This window comes from Caretta caretta, chromosome 6, assembly GCF_965140235.1.
Source record: "Caretta caretta isolate rCarCar2 chromosome 6, rCarCar1.hap1, whole genome shotgun sequence".
NCBI lineage: Eukaryota > Metazoa > Chordata > Testudines > Cheloniidae > Caretta > Caretta caretta.
The window spans coordinates 18,975,834-18,992,243 of NC_134211.1; the positions used below are offsets into that span (position 1 = coordinate 18,975,834).

The 16,410-nt window shown below is 45.5% G+C and overlaps 1 protein-coding gene across 2 annotated transcripts in view; it reads right to left on the minus strand.

Annotated features, from left to right (window-relative positions):
• Positions 1 to 16,410, minus strand: part of C6H11orf24 (chromosome 6 C11orf24 homolog) — a 112,250-nt gene that overhangs the window by 15,143 nt on the left and 80,697 nt on the right. Inside the window, exons 5-7 of one of the 2 annotated variants that reach the window (XM_048852565.2) lie at positions 6,271 to 6,392; positions 5,840 to 5,967; positions 3,981 to 5,036 (exon numbers count right to left, since the gene is read on the minus strand). In XM_048852565.2, coding sequence (XP_048708522.1) covers positions 4,991 to 5,036; positions 5,840 to 5,967; positions 6,271 to 6,392 — 296 coding nt within the window. In that variant the 3' untranslated portion in view covers positions 3,981 to 4,990. Of the gene's footprint in view, positions 1 to 3,980; positions 5,037 to 5,839; positions 5,968 to 6,270; positions 6,393 to 16,410 lie in introns of those variants that run through there. The other variant, XM_048852564.2, reaches the window with a different exon arrangement.

The following is a 16,410-nucleotide window of genomic DNA, read 5'->3' on the forward strand; positions in this document are numbered from 1 at the left end:
AGAACAAGAAGCAATGGTCTCAAGTTGCAGTGTGGGAGGTCTAGGTTGGATATTAGGAAACACTATTTCACTAGGAGGATGGTGAAGAACTGGAATGGGTTACCTAGGGAGGTGGTAGAAGCTCCATCCTTAGAGGTTTTTAAGGCCCAGCTTGACAAAGCCTTGGCTGGGATGATTTAGTTGGTGTTGGTCCTGCTTTGAGCAGGGGATTGGACTAGATGACCTCCCAAGGTCTCTTCCAACCCTAATATTCTATGATTCTCAGTCTCTTTTGCAGAGGACAGAATAGGTTCTTTAACATTTCATTAAGCGGTGATTAACCAACTCCTAGGATCTGGAAGTAGTAGGGAGAGAACTCATCTTTGTTCAAGGGGCCTGTACATTTCCATTCTACCTATCAAGGGATGTTACAAGAGGATGGCAGTGGAGTGAGAATGCTATGCCTGGAACAACCATTGTCCCTGAGTGTGCACACAGTCACAGAGCCTCATCTTCTCTTTCCATCCCTTCCTCATATCCCACATTTTAGCCTAAAAACTTTCCACTACTCTGGACGCAGTTCCCAAAGTTTAATACATGAAAACAAAAAATAAATATAAAGGAACTGATGAAATGGGTCTATATGAAACAACAAGCTTCTCATTGTTCACTATTGCAGTTCTCATCCTCCCCTACTTTCTCCTTTGCTCGTTCTCCTCCCTGGTGTGTTCAAGTCTCATTTAAAGAGAAAGTGCCTTGGACCAGAGACTCCCTTTAGTTTGTCCATCACCATGCATACTCCTGGCACTACATGCATGCACTGGATGCTTGCAGAAGCAGCAGTCTGGAGGCTGCCACATTTTGGTAAATGTCAAGTTATTTCTCTCCCCTGCACCACTTTTATCCTCAGCTCTTCTAAGACAATAGTCTAAAACTCACCAGCTCATGCACACACACTCCTCAAGAGCCCCCAGTTCACACCAGCTTAATGGATGGCTTGTTCCTGGTAGCCTTTTTCCACATATTGGCAAATATGGCCCCCCTCTATGTAAAAATCTATTAATTACAATTAAACAGCAGCAGCTGCTTTGGGATCTCAGTTGCTTTAATATTTCTACTATGGTAAAGTAAGGAAAACACCACATTCTTAGCAGCCTTATTGGAGACAGATGCACAGAGTTAATGGGTTGCAGGACAACAGGTGGATCTGTAACGACTGCTTTAGCAGACTCAGTAATACATCTATGTTTTAGGGCCTGATCTAAAGACCACTAAAGTCAACTAGCGTTTCCCCATTGGCTTCATCAGGCTTTAGATCAGGCTAGTAGTCCCCTACTACTAGTAGCTCAATTACAACAGTGCGCAGAAGCCCCAATGAAGATCAGGGCCTCGCTGTGTCAGGTACTGGAGCACACACACAGCAGGAGGTGGTACATAGACAACAAACAGGACAGACAAAGGACAGGAGGAGAAAGATGCAGAAAACTGAATTGCCCAAGGTCACAGAGTACAGTGGCAGATCCAGGAGCAGAACCCAGGGCTTCAGAGCTCCAATTACATGCCCTATGGGCTGCACAATGCTGTGTCTCCAAGGTTTGATTCTGTATTTCAACCCCAAGCTCAAAGTTAATTGTTTGGAGAGGAAAGGTATTATCGAAAGCTCTTGGAAGTCAATGACAAATTCTGCAGGCAACAATATTCTGGCCCCTGGCTGGGGAGAAGCTTCCTTTTGCCTCTTGCAAGAAACAGAGGAAGAAGAGAGGCTCTCAGTCACCAGCAGCTGCACATCCAGCACCATTCATCAGCGCTGCATTCACTTAAAAATAATACCGTCCTGCCCCTTCCTAGCTCAAATACTCTGCCTGCTCGCAGCGAGTTCGGGAAGGATGTGGTTCACCAAGAGTCATTTTGTGAATTCGCCCCAATTGCTCAATTAATTATGCTTTAGCTTCAACATGAGGAACCAGTTTCCACCTTCTGTGGAGCGTCTATTTTTAGTAAAGCATCAATTTTCTCTCTGCTTCATTCTCCTCACTCACTGCTAGTACTGCCCACGCAACAAATCTGGGATTGATCTCTGTGTGCAGACAAATATTCTGGTTTAATCTAAGAAAGAGGCGGGAGGGGGAAGGGAAAGGAGATCTGAATAGCTAGACTGAGCACCCATGTAAATCCAAGACAGTCACAGGCAGCAAAACAAACAAAAAGGGGGGTGGGAAATCTATGTGAATAAAACCATGTCTATTCTCCCCTCTTCCCGATCACTCTGTCGGCACAAATTCAGAGGGTTAAATTCATGCCTGTATTGTAAGAACAGAATTCCACACAATCAGGGATCCCCCCTAGGGATTTTGGCTGAAGTTTGTGCCATGGCAAAAGACTTTCTGGCTGCTACCAAAGGTACCTTCTAGATGCCCAGAGATGGAAGGCAGCCCAATGTGGGAGGTAAGAGTTAGAATTTATTTTAGGGGATCTTTCAGATAGGTTTGGCGATTTCTGGTTTTGAAGGATATGGGACAAGAGATCAATCCCATCCAGCATTGCAGCTCTATGTGACTGGGCAGTCTCCTACTCAGCCAACCGGACACCCATTTGGAAATAGACACCGGCCGTGCTGTGACCCAGATACCTTAAAGATCCTGCTGTGAGCCCATCCCTTACCCCGGGAGAAGAGGAAGGTCACAAGCAGCCAGGCATAAGTCACAGTCATTGCACCTGGAGGAACATGGGCATGGTTCCCTTTTGGTGATGCACAGTCATAGAGTTTAAGGCCAAAAGGGACTGTAACAGATATGGCCATCTCCTGCATATCCTTGGGAAGCCTTATCGAATTAAGTTTAAGTGTCTCTGGGGTCCATTGTTTTAAGTGAATGGTTTATGCATGATTCTGTTCTATTGAAGGGATAGGGCTACCACAGCTGCTCCAAGAACTAAAAACTCTGGACGGTGATTAAGGCAACTGAATTCAGCCAGATTGTAACCCCTACCCACCCATCCCAGAGAGCTACCATCACCTGGGGAGGCTCGCATATATTGGTTCAAACTGGATTCTTCAGAGGCCAACAGACAAAGAAAGGACTTTTGGATAAATGGCCTGAGTTTAAACTGACTTGGGGGGTCTTCTTTCTGATCCAGCAAACGGACAGACCCTTGTGCCCAAGGGGTAGGAGACAATCCTCACAGAATGGTTGGAAGGACTGATGCAGACGAGAACCCTTGTTGGAGTTGGGGAGAGGGTGTGATCTCTAGTAAGAGGTTTAGCATAAGTCTGGGGTCTTTTGGGGGTTTTATTTATTTTCTCTGGAATGCTTTCACACCTTAAGAATAAATGTGCTTGCTTAGAAAGATCTGTGCGGTAACTTATAACTACTGGCCGTTACATTGTTCAAAACCTTCGAAGAGAAAGTAAAGTGCAAACACTGGCCTGCTTAGGCAGCCTGGCTTGCTGGGAACGTCAGTGTAGGCAGGGAACTCTGCAGCCTGGAAAACCCCTGGTTGGGAGGGAGAGAGATGCAGGTCTCCACACAAGAGAGGTATGTGCCCTTGAGGGACCATGGAGGTGGAATACAGATGCAGTTACTCTGAGCTGGGACAGGGATGACCAGATCATCTAGTCTGACCTCATATGTATCTCAGGCCCAATATTCCCTCTAATTTTTGACAGGCTGTGTGTGCAAAAAATTTCTTTTGTGCAAATTTTTGAAGCAGAGTTCAAATTTGTGCACCATGAGGCAAATGCACCCAAGTGAGTAAAATGCTTATACATTTAAAAAGTTTTAATTTGCAATTTGTGATAATAGTTTTACACCATGTTATTTTATAAATGTCATTTTTAAATACTTAGAAAAAGGAAATTTAACCATTCTTCGTGAAGCAGAAGTTAATTTTAAGCATTACGCTTTATGATCTTTTTTATAGACAATCACGAGCATATATCAAGCACATATTAATCATGATAATTATCAGTCCATAGGCTTCTGCCCATTGGCGTCCACTTTCACTCTATACATGTCTGAAAAGATTTTGATAAACAATTTAATAAGTATGCCATTATATCAATTTATATGGGTTTTCAGATAGAGACATCATAAGTAAAAAAAGAAAAACAAGAGTTTGTATTTTAAATTTAAAATTTTCCTAAAAATATCAATACATGATTATCAGCCAAGAATAAGATATGTAATTACAAATGCATTTTAATTTCCTTATTGGTCAAAATGTCAAAGACTGATAAACTAACCTTACGGTTTTTCCCTGCGATCTTTTTCATTTGCTCATTCAATATAAACTCTGTCCAGATCTATCAGTGTCCATCCAGCTGGTAACTCTTAATACACATCAGCATGTCCAAATGATCTACTTGTAAACGAATCCATAGTTTGTTTTTTAGAGTGTTTAATAAACTAAAGCCATGCTCACAGTCTGCACTTGATGCTAAGAATGTTCCTCCAATATCCATCAACTTTGCAAGATCCTGAAACTGTTCGTTCTGGTGAGCAAATGTCACCATATCTGGGAAACTTAAAACCAATTGGCTTTTGATTCTTTCAGCTACTGCAAACTTGAAGTCATTGTACTGACTGACTAGAACAATCTCTTCAGCAAGAAAGTCTTTGTATTTTGAACACAGGGATTTGACAGATGAAGCTTTAAGAAATCCAACTTCCATACATTGTTCCACATTCTTCCTGTTGAAAATTCTCCCGAAGCTCTGGCATCTCGACAATATACACAAACCACTCTGTTGTCCTCATCATACATGAATATTTCACAAAGTTTAACAAGCATTACACTATGACTTCGGTGTAACTGTCTCTATAGTCTTATCCAGCCATCCAGATTTAAATGAAGTTGCTGTTCTTTTATGCTTTAGACCTCTAGACAGTGACATTTTGGGATTGATTTTTTACCAGATTGGTTTATTTAAAAATAATACTTTTATTATATGGCTACTATTTCAATGCGCTTAACAGCGTGACTCAACAAAAGGGCAAACGGGAGATCATTCAGATCAGGATACCGGAAGTTTGTGCATAGCTCCGATCACGTCCATGCATCTGCGGCAAAAAAATGCGGGAAAATGGAGATGTGTGGGTCCCAACCGTCCTGACGTGATCAATGTTCCAACTTTGAAATGCTGGCGGGGAGGGGTACGATTCATTGCCCTCCTTTCCCTTTCCCCCACTTGCCAGCTAGTAGAATCTGGCTGTGTTGATAGATGGCGAGCAAACAATGTCAAAAGTCGCCCGTAAATGATATTTCGGCCTGGCTCCGATGTAGTATTTCTTTTTTTGTGCACATGGTGTTTTGCCATGTGCGCGGGGTTTAGGATCTGTGTGCGCACGCACATGCTCACAGCTTAGAGGGAACAGTGCTCAGGCCATCAGCTCGAGCACCCGCACACTAAACCCAGAGACTGAAATTTAGATCAGAGTATTATAGCCCACAGGGGACAAGACTATTATGTGCCGCAGGCAGGCAGAGAATGGAAGGACCAAGGTGCACCAGTGTCTGAGGCCCCTGCAATGGCAGGGAATTGATTAAGTCATGGGGTGCGGAAGCTCGATGTGAATAAGGAGTGAAGGGATGTGGGTGGGCGGAGAGAAGGGAGCTACTGAGAATCCACTGCAGGATGGGGTCGCGGGGAGCAGCTGGCTTCAGGCTGGGAAGGGGCATCTTGGCAGTCCCTCGGTGGCTAGTGCCCTGTGCACCAATGCCCCCCTCCCTCTGGCCAGGTGCCAATGCCCCGTCCTCCGCCTCATCCCAGTGCTGGCACGTGTGCTCCTGCCCCTCCCCAAACTGGTTATCTCCACTGGGACCCACTGTGCCTGGAAGGCAGGGAGAGGAGAGGTGTTCCTACCTGCTCCCCGGCAGCCAGCATGTTCTCGTGTGCCGTGGTGCCTCTAACCTCTTCTCTGGTGCTGCGCTTCCCTCCACTCCCTGCACACGTGCCAAGGGTTGGAAGCATAGCTGGGCCCCCTCTCGCCTCTGCAAGAAATTGCGGGGGTGGAAAACACTGGGGGAGTTGGAAACAGATCAGTCCCTCCCCCACCATATTTCCATTGCAAGGACACTAGCTCCATTCCAACCCCCCCTCCCATTCCATCCCCAGCTCTGCCACCTTTGGAAATATACCATGGGTGTAAGACACACCAAAGTTAAGGTGGGTCAGGGAGGGAGCAGAGCCATGGTCCCAACCTGAATTGTCCACCAGCTAGTGCAACGAGCTGAGCACGCAGGGAGGAGCGGGCTGTACCATCGTGGTGATAAGCGTGCAGCAGATGCACATACCTTCGTGACTGGAGAGAGAAGTGCCTTCAGGGGACTGAGACCAAGAGAGAGCTCCTCAAAATGATCAGGAACCATTAAAGAGGTGTCCTTAAAAAGCAGTGAAGAAAAACTGGGGCCTGGCCCTGGGGAGAAAGGAGAGAGACACCAGAGATGCCATCACGCCATGTAGCGATCAGACACAGGCGATGCAGAATGGCCAGCTGGCACAAGGAATCAATCCCCAGGTGAGGCGTGCAGCCCTCTCCTGGGTGGCTCTTACCCACTCCCTGCCAGATACCCAAGGAGCATCTCTACTTTACACTGTGTCAACATTTGCCTAGCTTGCCATGCCAATAAAATCTCCTTGATTTGAACTGAATTGCTTTCAAGGCTCAACCTAGCCCGGTTGACTGCAGGCAGGCTCTGTCAATGGACAGAAGGGAATGGTGGGATTCTGATCAGCCCCATCTGCAGCCACCCCGCATGTGATGCTTTTTAACAATGGGGTTCGTTACATGTTTAGTCCCCACCTCTCCTCCCAGGCATATCTTCCCTCATCCCCACACGGCTCACCCATCACAGCGTCTTTCCTTTTTCAATGGGATTTTACAGTGAGTTTAGTGCTGAATTGACACCCCCTAGGAATTATGTCCTTCGGCCACAGAAGAAGTGGAACATGGGCAGCAGCAGGGCAAAATGCCTCACAAACATGCGTCAACTCTGTTCAGGAGGGACCACCTCCAGCTGTAAAAGGGAGTTTGGTTGCTATGGCCCAAATCCACAAAGGTATTTAGGCTCCTAACTCTCACTGAAATCAATGGACCTTAGGTACCTAAATACCTTTCAGGATTTGGGCCCAAGCCCATTCAGTCATCAGGCTCTGTGCTGAGACTGCCAACACATTGGCCAGTTAGATCCAAGCAGCATGGCAAAAATCCTTTGAATAGTGTGTTTTACAAATAAGAACGGGCAGCACATACTGGAAACTATAAGACCCATATGGAACCTTGGGCCCAAGACCCTTTGTTTCTAGGGTGTCATATGTAAGAGCTAAGGAAGGGCTGAAGTGCATGAGATTTGAAGAAAGCAGCTGAATGAGTTCAATCGAGCAAGGACCATATTAGAGGCCCCTGATGAAAAATCTTCCAACTCAAGGGGCCTGTTAAGGACCGAGGAACTGGAGTTGAGGTGCTGGTGAACAAAAAGAAGGGATTAAGTCGAGAGGGAAGGAGACCTGAAAAATTTCATGGAAGAATCTGAATTGTTTGAGATTTGCTCATCACTATTTATATTCCTGTCCCTTGTGTCCTTGAGCCTGGGTATGAGTGTCAGCCAGGAAAAAAAGTCACCTTCAAAGGATATAAAGTCTCCCATCTTCATAATTCCACAAACCTATCCACAGCTGCTGAAAGAAAAAACTCCTCCCAGTTGTGCCAGGTATCTGCATATGCCTGGACCGGATTCTATGGTACTGATCCAGCAGCAGGTAAATCTGGACATCAGCCAGTGGCCCCCAAATTGCTATCCCCACCGACAACCTGATCAGCTCTCGGTCATTGCAAATGAGATGCTTTTATGATGAATGCTTCAGTGTGCCCTTGGCTTGTTGGGACCTGCTGGCTGGCTGTAATGAAAGGCTACAGATAAGGAGAGAGACTCACTCAGCACTTAGCTCTTTCCACAGTTCACTGGCAAATCTCCATTTACTGCCTGATATTTCAGCAGAGTAGCATGTGAGAAGCCAGACCAATGATGGGTCTGCTAGTGGGAAACATGGGACATTGCCCTACACAGAAAGAAATGGGAAAATAAAGATAAAAGACAAAACATACAATCAACCAAACTCTGTGGGCTGTTCACAGCTGTTCACTTGCCACAGTCCCTCTTCCAGATGATGGAAGGGAAGAAGCTGTTTCAGAGCCCTGGGCTGAGGCAGGTGTATTTCATTGGTGGACTCCAAAGCCACCGTCAGGGTGGGAAGAGCCTGCTCTTGACTTTACAATTCGGCAATCACAGGCACTTCTAGAAGGTGCCATTAAAGACAGAGTACTGCAGCAATGGGCCAGTGAAGAAGGGTTACCGCACCCCACCTAAAAGTCTGACCTAGAGCCGCGAGCCGAATGCTGTGGACCTTCCACTACTTTAGGTGTGGTGATACCAACTGGTATCACCCCACCCACTCCTGCTTTATTAAGTGTTCTAACTCACTTTGGTGATCCCTCTCCCTCTGTTGCACTGTAGATGAGAAAAACAAACCTAAAACACTTTCTTCTGGATTTCAAATTCCCAAGCCAGGAAACACTGGTCCCTGGGCAATTTTTCAGCCAAGAATGTGATATGCTATGCACTCTGAAAGAGAATGAGTGAAAGAGTGTGTTCATTTGGATTGGTGGGCACTGGGTGGTAAGCAACAGAGGTAAATGTCTAGGCTCTCTGAAGAGCATGAAATACCCTATGCTATGTGCATTCTCCTGTCAGCAAATTTTTGGGTGACAGAAGCATATCGTGAGAGGAAGGCTGGATGTGCGGTCCAAGCATGCAGCTGTGTACTCAGAAGATCAGACTTCATGCAGCTTTCTTGAGCAAATCACTTAAGCTCAGAGTTTCAAAAGGTATTTAGACTCCTAGCTTCTATTGGCCCTGGGTCTTAATCTCTTTTGATCCCAATTCCTTATCTGTGAATGGGGTATAGTAATACATCCTTTCGTCCACCCTTTGTCTTGTCCATTCAGATTGTAAGCTTTTCAGGACCATCTCTTACTTGTACAGCCTGCAGCTCACTGCAGGCCCTTCTCTTCGTTGCAGCTTGTATATGCTACTGTAAAACCAATAAATAATATTATAGGGCTGAACTTGACCCAAACTGTGTAAGAAGTCTAGCAATGTAAGCACTGAGTGTGAACATTCCCTTTCTTTTTCTATTTCAGATCTGAATTTCTCTCATTGCCAGAGAGCAGCTCCTTGGCAGAGACATTCCAGTGGCCTTCAGAGAGAGGGGATTTAATGCTCCCATCACACAATCAGTTCTCAGGAAAGAAAAGGCGACTTTGCTGGAAGTACTCCCCCTATTCTAAACAAGCACCCTCTGACCAATCTGAGCCTCCTGCAGGCCGCATTCATTGCTGAGAACCATGAGCATTTCATATGAAGTACACATTAAAATTATTTCACAGGTGGCTTCCCCCCCCTTTTCAACATTTTAGCCCGTTGCCAGGGGATGAAAAAAAGTAAGCCCAACAGAACATTCCTAAACTAACAACATTACTGTTGGCTTTTTAATTAGAAAAATAATTAATGTGACTTAATTACTGTGTAATGAGCTTTCTTTATTAACACCTGTGGCCATACCACCTCAGGGGGTGATCTTGTCAGATCTTCAAAGCTAAGCCGAGTTGGACTGAGTCAATACTGGAGTAGGAGGCATCCAAAAATTATCCCCGGTGCTGCCAGAGGTGGCACCTGTGCTTTGGCGGGCGGTGCTCTTCCCTAGCCGAAGTCTAGTACTAGGATAAGCTCTGTTGTAGGAGGTGCCATTTTTAGATGAGACGTAAAGCAGAGATCTTGACCTCTCTTAGCACTTGTCTCAGGAGTCAGGGTGTTAAAAGTCTATTGTCTGGGCCACATTCCAGTTGGAGAAATGACCGTTCCTTTTGCCTACTTAAAATTTCGATTGGATCCAGTTTTCTCCACTCTTCCTTAAGAACTATTGCGCAATGACGCTGTGTAGTGTTAAGATCAGTCTATGCTAGAAAACTTTAGCACCCCCATAAGTACCTAGACTGTTTGTAAAACATTCCATGTCCTCACCAAACAAACATTCTCACTCCTGTTATTTATTAGAGGAGAAGTGCATAAGAACAACTGCAGTTAAAGCTACCTTACAGTTCCCATTCTTAAATGGCCTTTTCAGTTGCTTACAACTTTGACCTTTGGAGCTGGAATTTTACCAGCCTGGTCTCCGCCTACTCTTTTTGAAAGGTTTGGTTCAGTTGTTTTTCAGTTGAAGACGGCTAGTGGGAGGGAAAAATATGCTTTTGCATGTCCTCTTTCCTTAAGCAGAGACAGGAACAGAAAGCAGGTCTCCAGACCTGTTCCCTAGCCCCAGAGCACACTAACACCGCAGAACTGAAAGACACCAACTTAGTGTAGAAAACAGTGCTGGGTGTATGTAAAACTCTGCAACTCAAAGACTGATTTCAGCTGTGCATGGCTGCGCTGCCATATGTTAAACCTGCTGGCACACAGGTCTCAGGAGAGGATATCAGACTAAATGAAAGCACCCCCAGCCCAATTGAATTCCAGTACAGGATGAAAGTGGCTTGTGATTATAACCTGCCTCGACAACACAACTCCAACACAACTCCATTTGCTTTATGGCACTGCCCTGGTGTCTCTTTAAGGCCTGCTGAGCCTCGCTGCCATGCTCCCTGCCGGGCGGTTCGTCAAATGCCCAGTTCTTCCTGCCTGCAAAACAGCTACAGCCCTGTGCACATTTTCTCCTGGCCAGCCACAGAATGAAGGCGTGTTTCCTGGCAGCCAGTCTGTTGCTCTTCCAAACCATTCCAAGACGTCGGTCCAGTGTTACAGCCAACACAGACTGCGGCTGAGCAGTACACGGAGGAAATGTCCTGGAACAGTTTCATTTGGAGCTGACATCTTTGAAGAGGGGCTGACGCCTTGTGGGAAACTTAGAAACAAACCAGTTTGCTTCTATATCACGTTAGCTTCTGGTTTTTCCTCTTCATCCTTTCTCCTTGCATGAAAACATGGTCCAGTCGGTTAGAGCACTAGCCTTCGACTCTGGAGCCCCAGCTGTCCCACTGCCCTGCACCCTCTGATCCCGTCTCTTTCGCCTTACACCCTGTATCTGTCTTGTTTGTAAGACCCTTCAGAGCAGGGCCTGTTGCTTAACTGTGCATACATACAGCACCTAGGACAATGGAGATCACAGTTGGGGCCACTAGGAACCTTCATAACATAAAAACAAAAGTCTTACTACATATGAGCAGCCTCGCTACGGCCTCTGCTCCTTTGCTACTGAGAGTCAAAACCCTCTGTCACAAAATCATTAACTGTCTTTGCATCAACCAAACTGGCTCCCACTTGAGGCTGGAGACTCCTGCATTAAGGAGACACACACTGCTCTTCTGCCTACTGTGTCTAACCTTCTGCTGGACTTCAGGCAACTGCAGCAGATGGATGGGTGGCCATGAAGCATGGACACCACAAATAAGTCTGACACTTTAGGTCCATCTGAAAGAAAGACATGTGGCATTGCCACCAGCAGTTCAGAAGGCTGCAGTGCTTCTGGAAACACTTTGCCCCTAGCTCAACACTCATCAAAGTTGAGAGGATGCTTTAATTGGAATTGGATTGGGCCCTCTGTGTCCACATACAGAAGTGCTCTTAACCTGGCACAAGGTGTTGCTCATAATCACTCAAGTGACTTGAGAACCTAAGTCCCACTGACTTTTGAAAACATTAACTAGTATATCCTTGCAAGTGCACCTCCCAGGAGCAAGTCTCACTAATGCGTTTGCTTGCTCTGGTTCACGGCCGCTTGGTGCAGTCCTCGCATGGCTGGGAACAATAGGGTGCAGCTGGTTTTCCCATAATGCCCACCCTTCAGCAACAGTTTTGGCAAACGTCTGCTCCCATCAGTTGCAGACCGTCTGAAAAGCAGAAAAAATAGTCTTAGCTCTGCTCATGACCCTGTCCATGCGCTGTACCCTGTGTGTCTCAGGCCAGAAATACTAAACGGGACACAAGAAACGCACTCTTTAAAACAGAAAATTAGACAGATTCTCTCCCCCTCTAGAAACTATGATAGTGTCTCTTCCCACTGCTGTGAATGGACATGTCTCCTTCTCACATCTGCATTCTGCCAGTCAATGGGCCTCTCCTCACTTCTGCTTTTTCAAACCAGGATGTCAATCACCAGATAAACAAAAGCCTTCTTGTTTAGTAAGTCTAGCTATCCCCCAGCCATCAGAACACCTAGCAAGCAACCCAAAGGAGAAATCGCCTCTTCCCTCATTCTTACTGTTGCTATTGGACACACTGTAGCCTCCTGCTTTGTACCACAGAATCATAGAGATGTAGGGCTGGAAGGAATCTTGAGAGGTCATCTCGGCCAGCTGTGTGTGCTTAGGCAGGACCAAATAAACCTAGACCATCCCAGACAAGTGTTTGTCCAACCTCCTTCTTAAAAACCTCCAGTGATGGGGATTCCACAACCTCCCTTGGAAGCCTATTCCAGAGTTTAACTACCCTGATAGTTAGAAAGTTTTTCCCCCGATATCTAACCTAAATTACCCTTGCTGCAGATTAAACCAATTACCTCTTGTCCTACCTTCATGTACCTGGAGAACAATTGATCATCCTCCTCTTCATAACAGCATTTAACATATTTGAAGACTTATCAGCTCACCCCCTCCTTAGTCTTCTTTTCTGAAGACTAAACATGCCCATTTTTTTAACTTTTTCTCAGATGTCAGGTTTTTCTAAACCTTTTATTTTTGTTGCTCTCTTCTGGATACTCTCCAATTTGTCCCCATGTTTCCTAAAGTATGGCACCCAGAACTGGATACAGTACTCCAGCTGAGACCTCATCAGTAAAGTCAATTCCCTCCTATGTTTGACTTTCAACACTCCTGTTACCTGATATTAGCCTTTTTTTGCAACTGCATCATATCATGGACTCCTATTCCAATTTGTGATCCACTAGAACCTCTAGATCCTTTTCAGCAGTACTGCCACCTAGCCAGTTATTCCCCATTTTATAGTTGTTCATTTGATTTTTCCTTCCTAGAAATCGCACTTCGCACTTGCCTTTATTGGCTTTCATCTTGTTGATTCTCTAATCTGTCAAGGTTCTTTTCAATTCTAATCCTGTCCTCTAAAGTGCTTGCAATCCCTGCCGGCTTGGTGTCATCCACAAATTTTATAAAAGTGTATTTTCCACTCCATTCTCCCACGTCATTCATGAAAATATCGACTAGTACCAGACCCAGAACAGACCCCTGTGGGACCCTCTAGATACACCCTCCCAGTCTGACAGAGAACCATAACTACTCTGAATATGATCTTTCAACCAGTTGTGCACCCACCTTCCTGTCATCTAGATCATGTTTTCCTAGCTTATGAGTCAGCTATGGATGAGGCTGGGGAAGCCACCAGCGAGGAATGTGACACTCTGTAACCTGCTTCTGATTGATCCTGGGATGCAACTGGGAGAGCCACCAGAAGGGAGCGTTACTTCCTCGGCTTGCACAGCTGCCGTCAGGCCCAATGGTTCACAGATGACAACAGCTTCCTCTCCTCCCACCCCCAACTCCTCCCTGCCCATTCTGCTCTCACTGGGACAACGGAAGAGACCATGATGTTGCACTGAAGCTTAGAAACCAGCCTCCAGCCCCTCCTGAAACTCATTTGTGCAATGCAAAGCAGGGTGTGGGGGTGGCAGAGGCTAAGATCCTCAACTTGCTGAGCCGCTAGAGCGGATGCGGAGAAAGAAAGTAAACCCCAGTGGTGAATAACAAAAAACAGTTGCTGACGAAGTGCGAGTAGCAGCTGTTGCTCATCCCTTCTCAAGGTGGCTGAATGGCAACAGGGAGTTTCCCTAGATCGTATTGGGAGACAACACCCTAAGTTTAGCTTATTTTTCAGGAATACAAACCAATAATGAGAAATCTCAGCAGGTTTGGAGGCTCCAGTGGAATATGCACCTGAATTCTCTGGGGTTTGCCCAGACGACTTTTGTTGGGAAGTCAGCCTGGATATCTTGCCAGATCTGAATTTCTCACAAGATTCCAAATTCCTTCTAGGCTTCTGCTGGCTCAGGAATTGGTTATACTCACAGAACTTCAGCACTTCCCAAAAGGCACAGACAACAGTCACAACTAACAAAAATGTTTGCCAAATTCTTTAGAGCCCGAGGAGGAAAAAATTAGATTTAGATCAGTTTTCATTTTAGGGAAAGGCTCAGAAGGGGCCCCACCTACAGCTCTGCCAATGCACCTCAGTCCTGATCTGCTGCAGCACCCTCTGCTATACTGTACTGGGCCCCAGACAGCTCTGCCAATACAGCTCATACATGACTGTTAACTGTGTTACCGTATGGTAGGGGGTGGTTGCATGGTATCCACATATCGGGGAAATGAATCAGGGAAAGAATGATTTGCACTTGAAGAACACACACTGTTGCAGGAACATTGTGTATGGGGAAATGAATGGCTAGGTGAAATATACTTAAATATTCCTCTCCCGATGGTATTTCATTCCCCGACACAGTGAACATTTTACCTACCAGGAAGGTTAGGACCAGAGGGAAGGAATGACGCAGACTAGAACAGGCAGAAGTTAAGGAGCCCTCTTCTATCCCAAAGCATATGGGTGGCCAAAGCCAAAGGTTGCATGGAAACAATTTTACTTTATCAGAGACTAAAAATGTCTGTGTAAATACCATACAGCTGGCTAACAAGGCAGATTTAATCTCAGCCTCCCCCATACAAGATCATAGAGCAAGCAGGTCAGTTGCAGCCCAGGTTACATTTAAAGAACACTTTGTGGTTAAAGCCATCCCTCCCGTCCTTTTATTGGGCTGAATATTTTCACTGTGCAGCTGCTTTTAGTATTCTTTTATTATTAGTTTAAATTACAGCAGGACCTCCCTAATTCACCTGAACGACTGGGAGAGCTGCTGAGAATGACTCACCACCTGGGAGAACTGGGGTTGGGGAGGAAGCAAACAAACTATATAGCACCGTTGGTCAGTTGAGGAGTGGGGTTTAATTTTAAATCTCTGTAGCACATGTTCTGTGGTATAATGAAATCTCCCTACAGTGCATTGCTATCCAATTTTTGCTAGAACTGGGACAAGAAGAATGCTAACAAAAGTTTTTGGAAGGATATAAAACCTCATGTTGCAGGACTTAAGCAAATCTCTATCTATTAGAGATCAGGGAGAGAACTAATGTAATGGTTCCACATCTGCCTGCTGTGGGGTTCTTGCACTTCCCACTGAAGCAGTTGGTACTAGCTATGCTGGTGGCAAGATACTGGACTAGATGGACCTCGGGTCTGCTTGAATCTGACAGTTCCTAGACCACTGTATGGGTAAGCATGTGTAGTAAGCATGTGTATATGCACATTCTGGCATGGGCCGATTATTGAGCTTCTACTAGGATGCAAAGTTCAAAACTTAACCCCCAACTAGGAGTCTGTTTGATGCAACATGCCACATGTATACAGGCTCTGAGATTCCTATTCATCAAAGCGCTTAAGGATATGCTCAAATTTAAGCATGTGTTTTAGCCTAATTAAAGTCAATAAAACAATTACAGTTTCAGCACATAGGGAGGTGCTTTGCCAAGTTGGAGCACACAAAGCAGTGCTCTTGTAGTAGGCTCGCACTCCAAGCCCCTGTTAAACTGGAGTTAAGGTTGCATGTTCATAGCAGTAACGTACGGGAGGAAAACCCTTCTTAAAACTTTACAAAACCATCTGGTAGAATACAAGCAAATTCCAAATTAAGAATGCATTTAAAAACACTGAAAAAGTAAGTAAATGCACAGCAAAGAGGTTTGATTTGCCTCTCATTATAATAGTTTTGCATCAGAATATCTAAATAAGAGGAGAATCAGGCCACATGACTTTCAGACAACCTTCAATCCGCCCCTACGTGCCTGTTTGACCTTCACTCAGATTCGCAGGCACTTGAGTTTTGTCTGCTCGGGGGAAGCTTAAATAGTCAAACTGATTCCAACATCAGGTCCTTTGAACCAGTGTTAAAACTGGTGGGAACCATTTAGTGTAGCAACCTAGCACTCTGGCAGCTCCAGCTGTTTTTAGGACTGTTTCAGTCAGACTTGATTTTCAGAAGGTTGAACAAAAATGGTTATGGGAGGAGGGGGAGACTCAGCTCTGGCTGGAGGGCCTTGTCCGTACAACAATTCACAGTGGTTTTAACTCTGGTGCTAGAACCATTCTAAATTTTCTGATAGCTTTCCCCCAATCTGGCCACAGCCTCAGGGCCGTCAGTCCAGTTATGGAGCTTAAGATCCTGTTTACACTGCAAATCAGATCTATCAGCTGTAAGAGGGTCTCCTGAGCTGACTGTAATTGTAACACCACCACCAAGTTGGGTCATCTGTAGGGTTG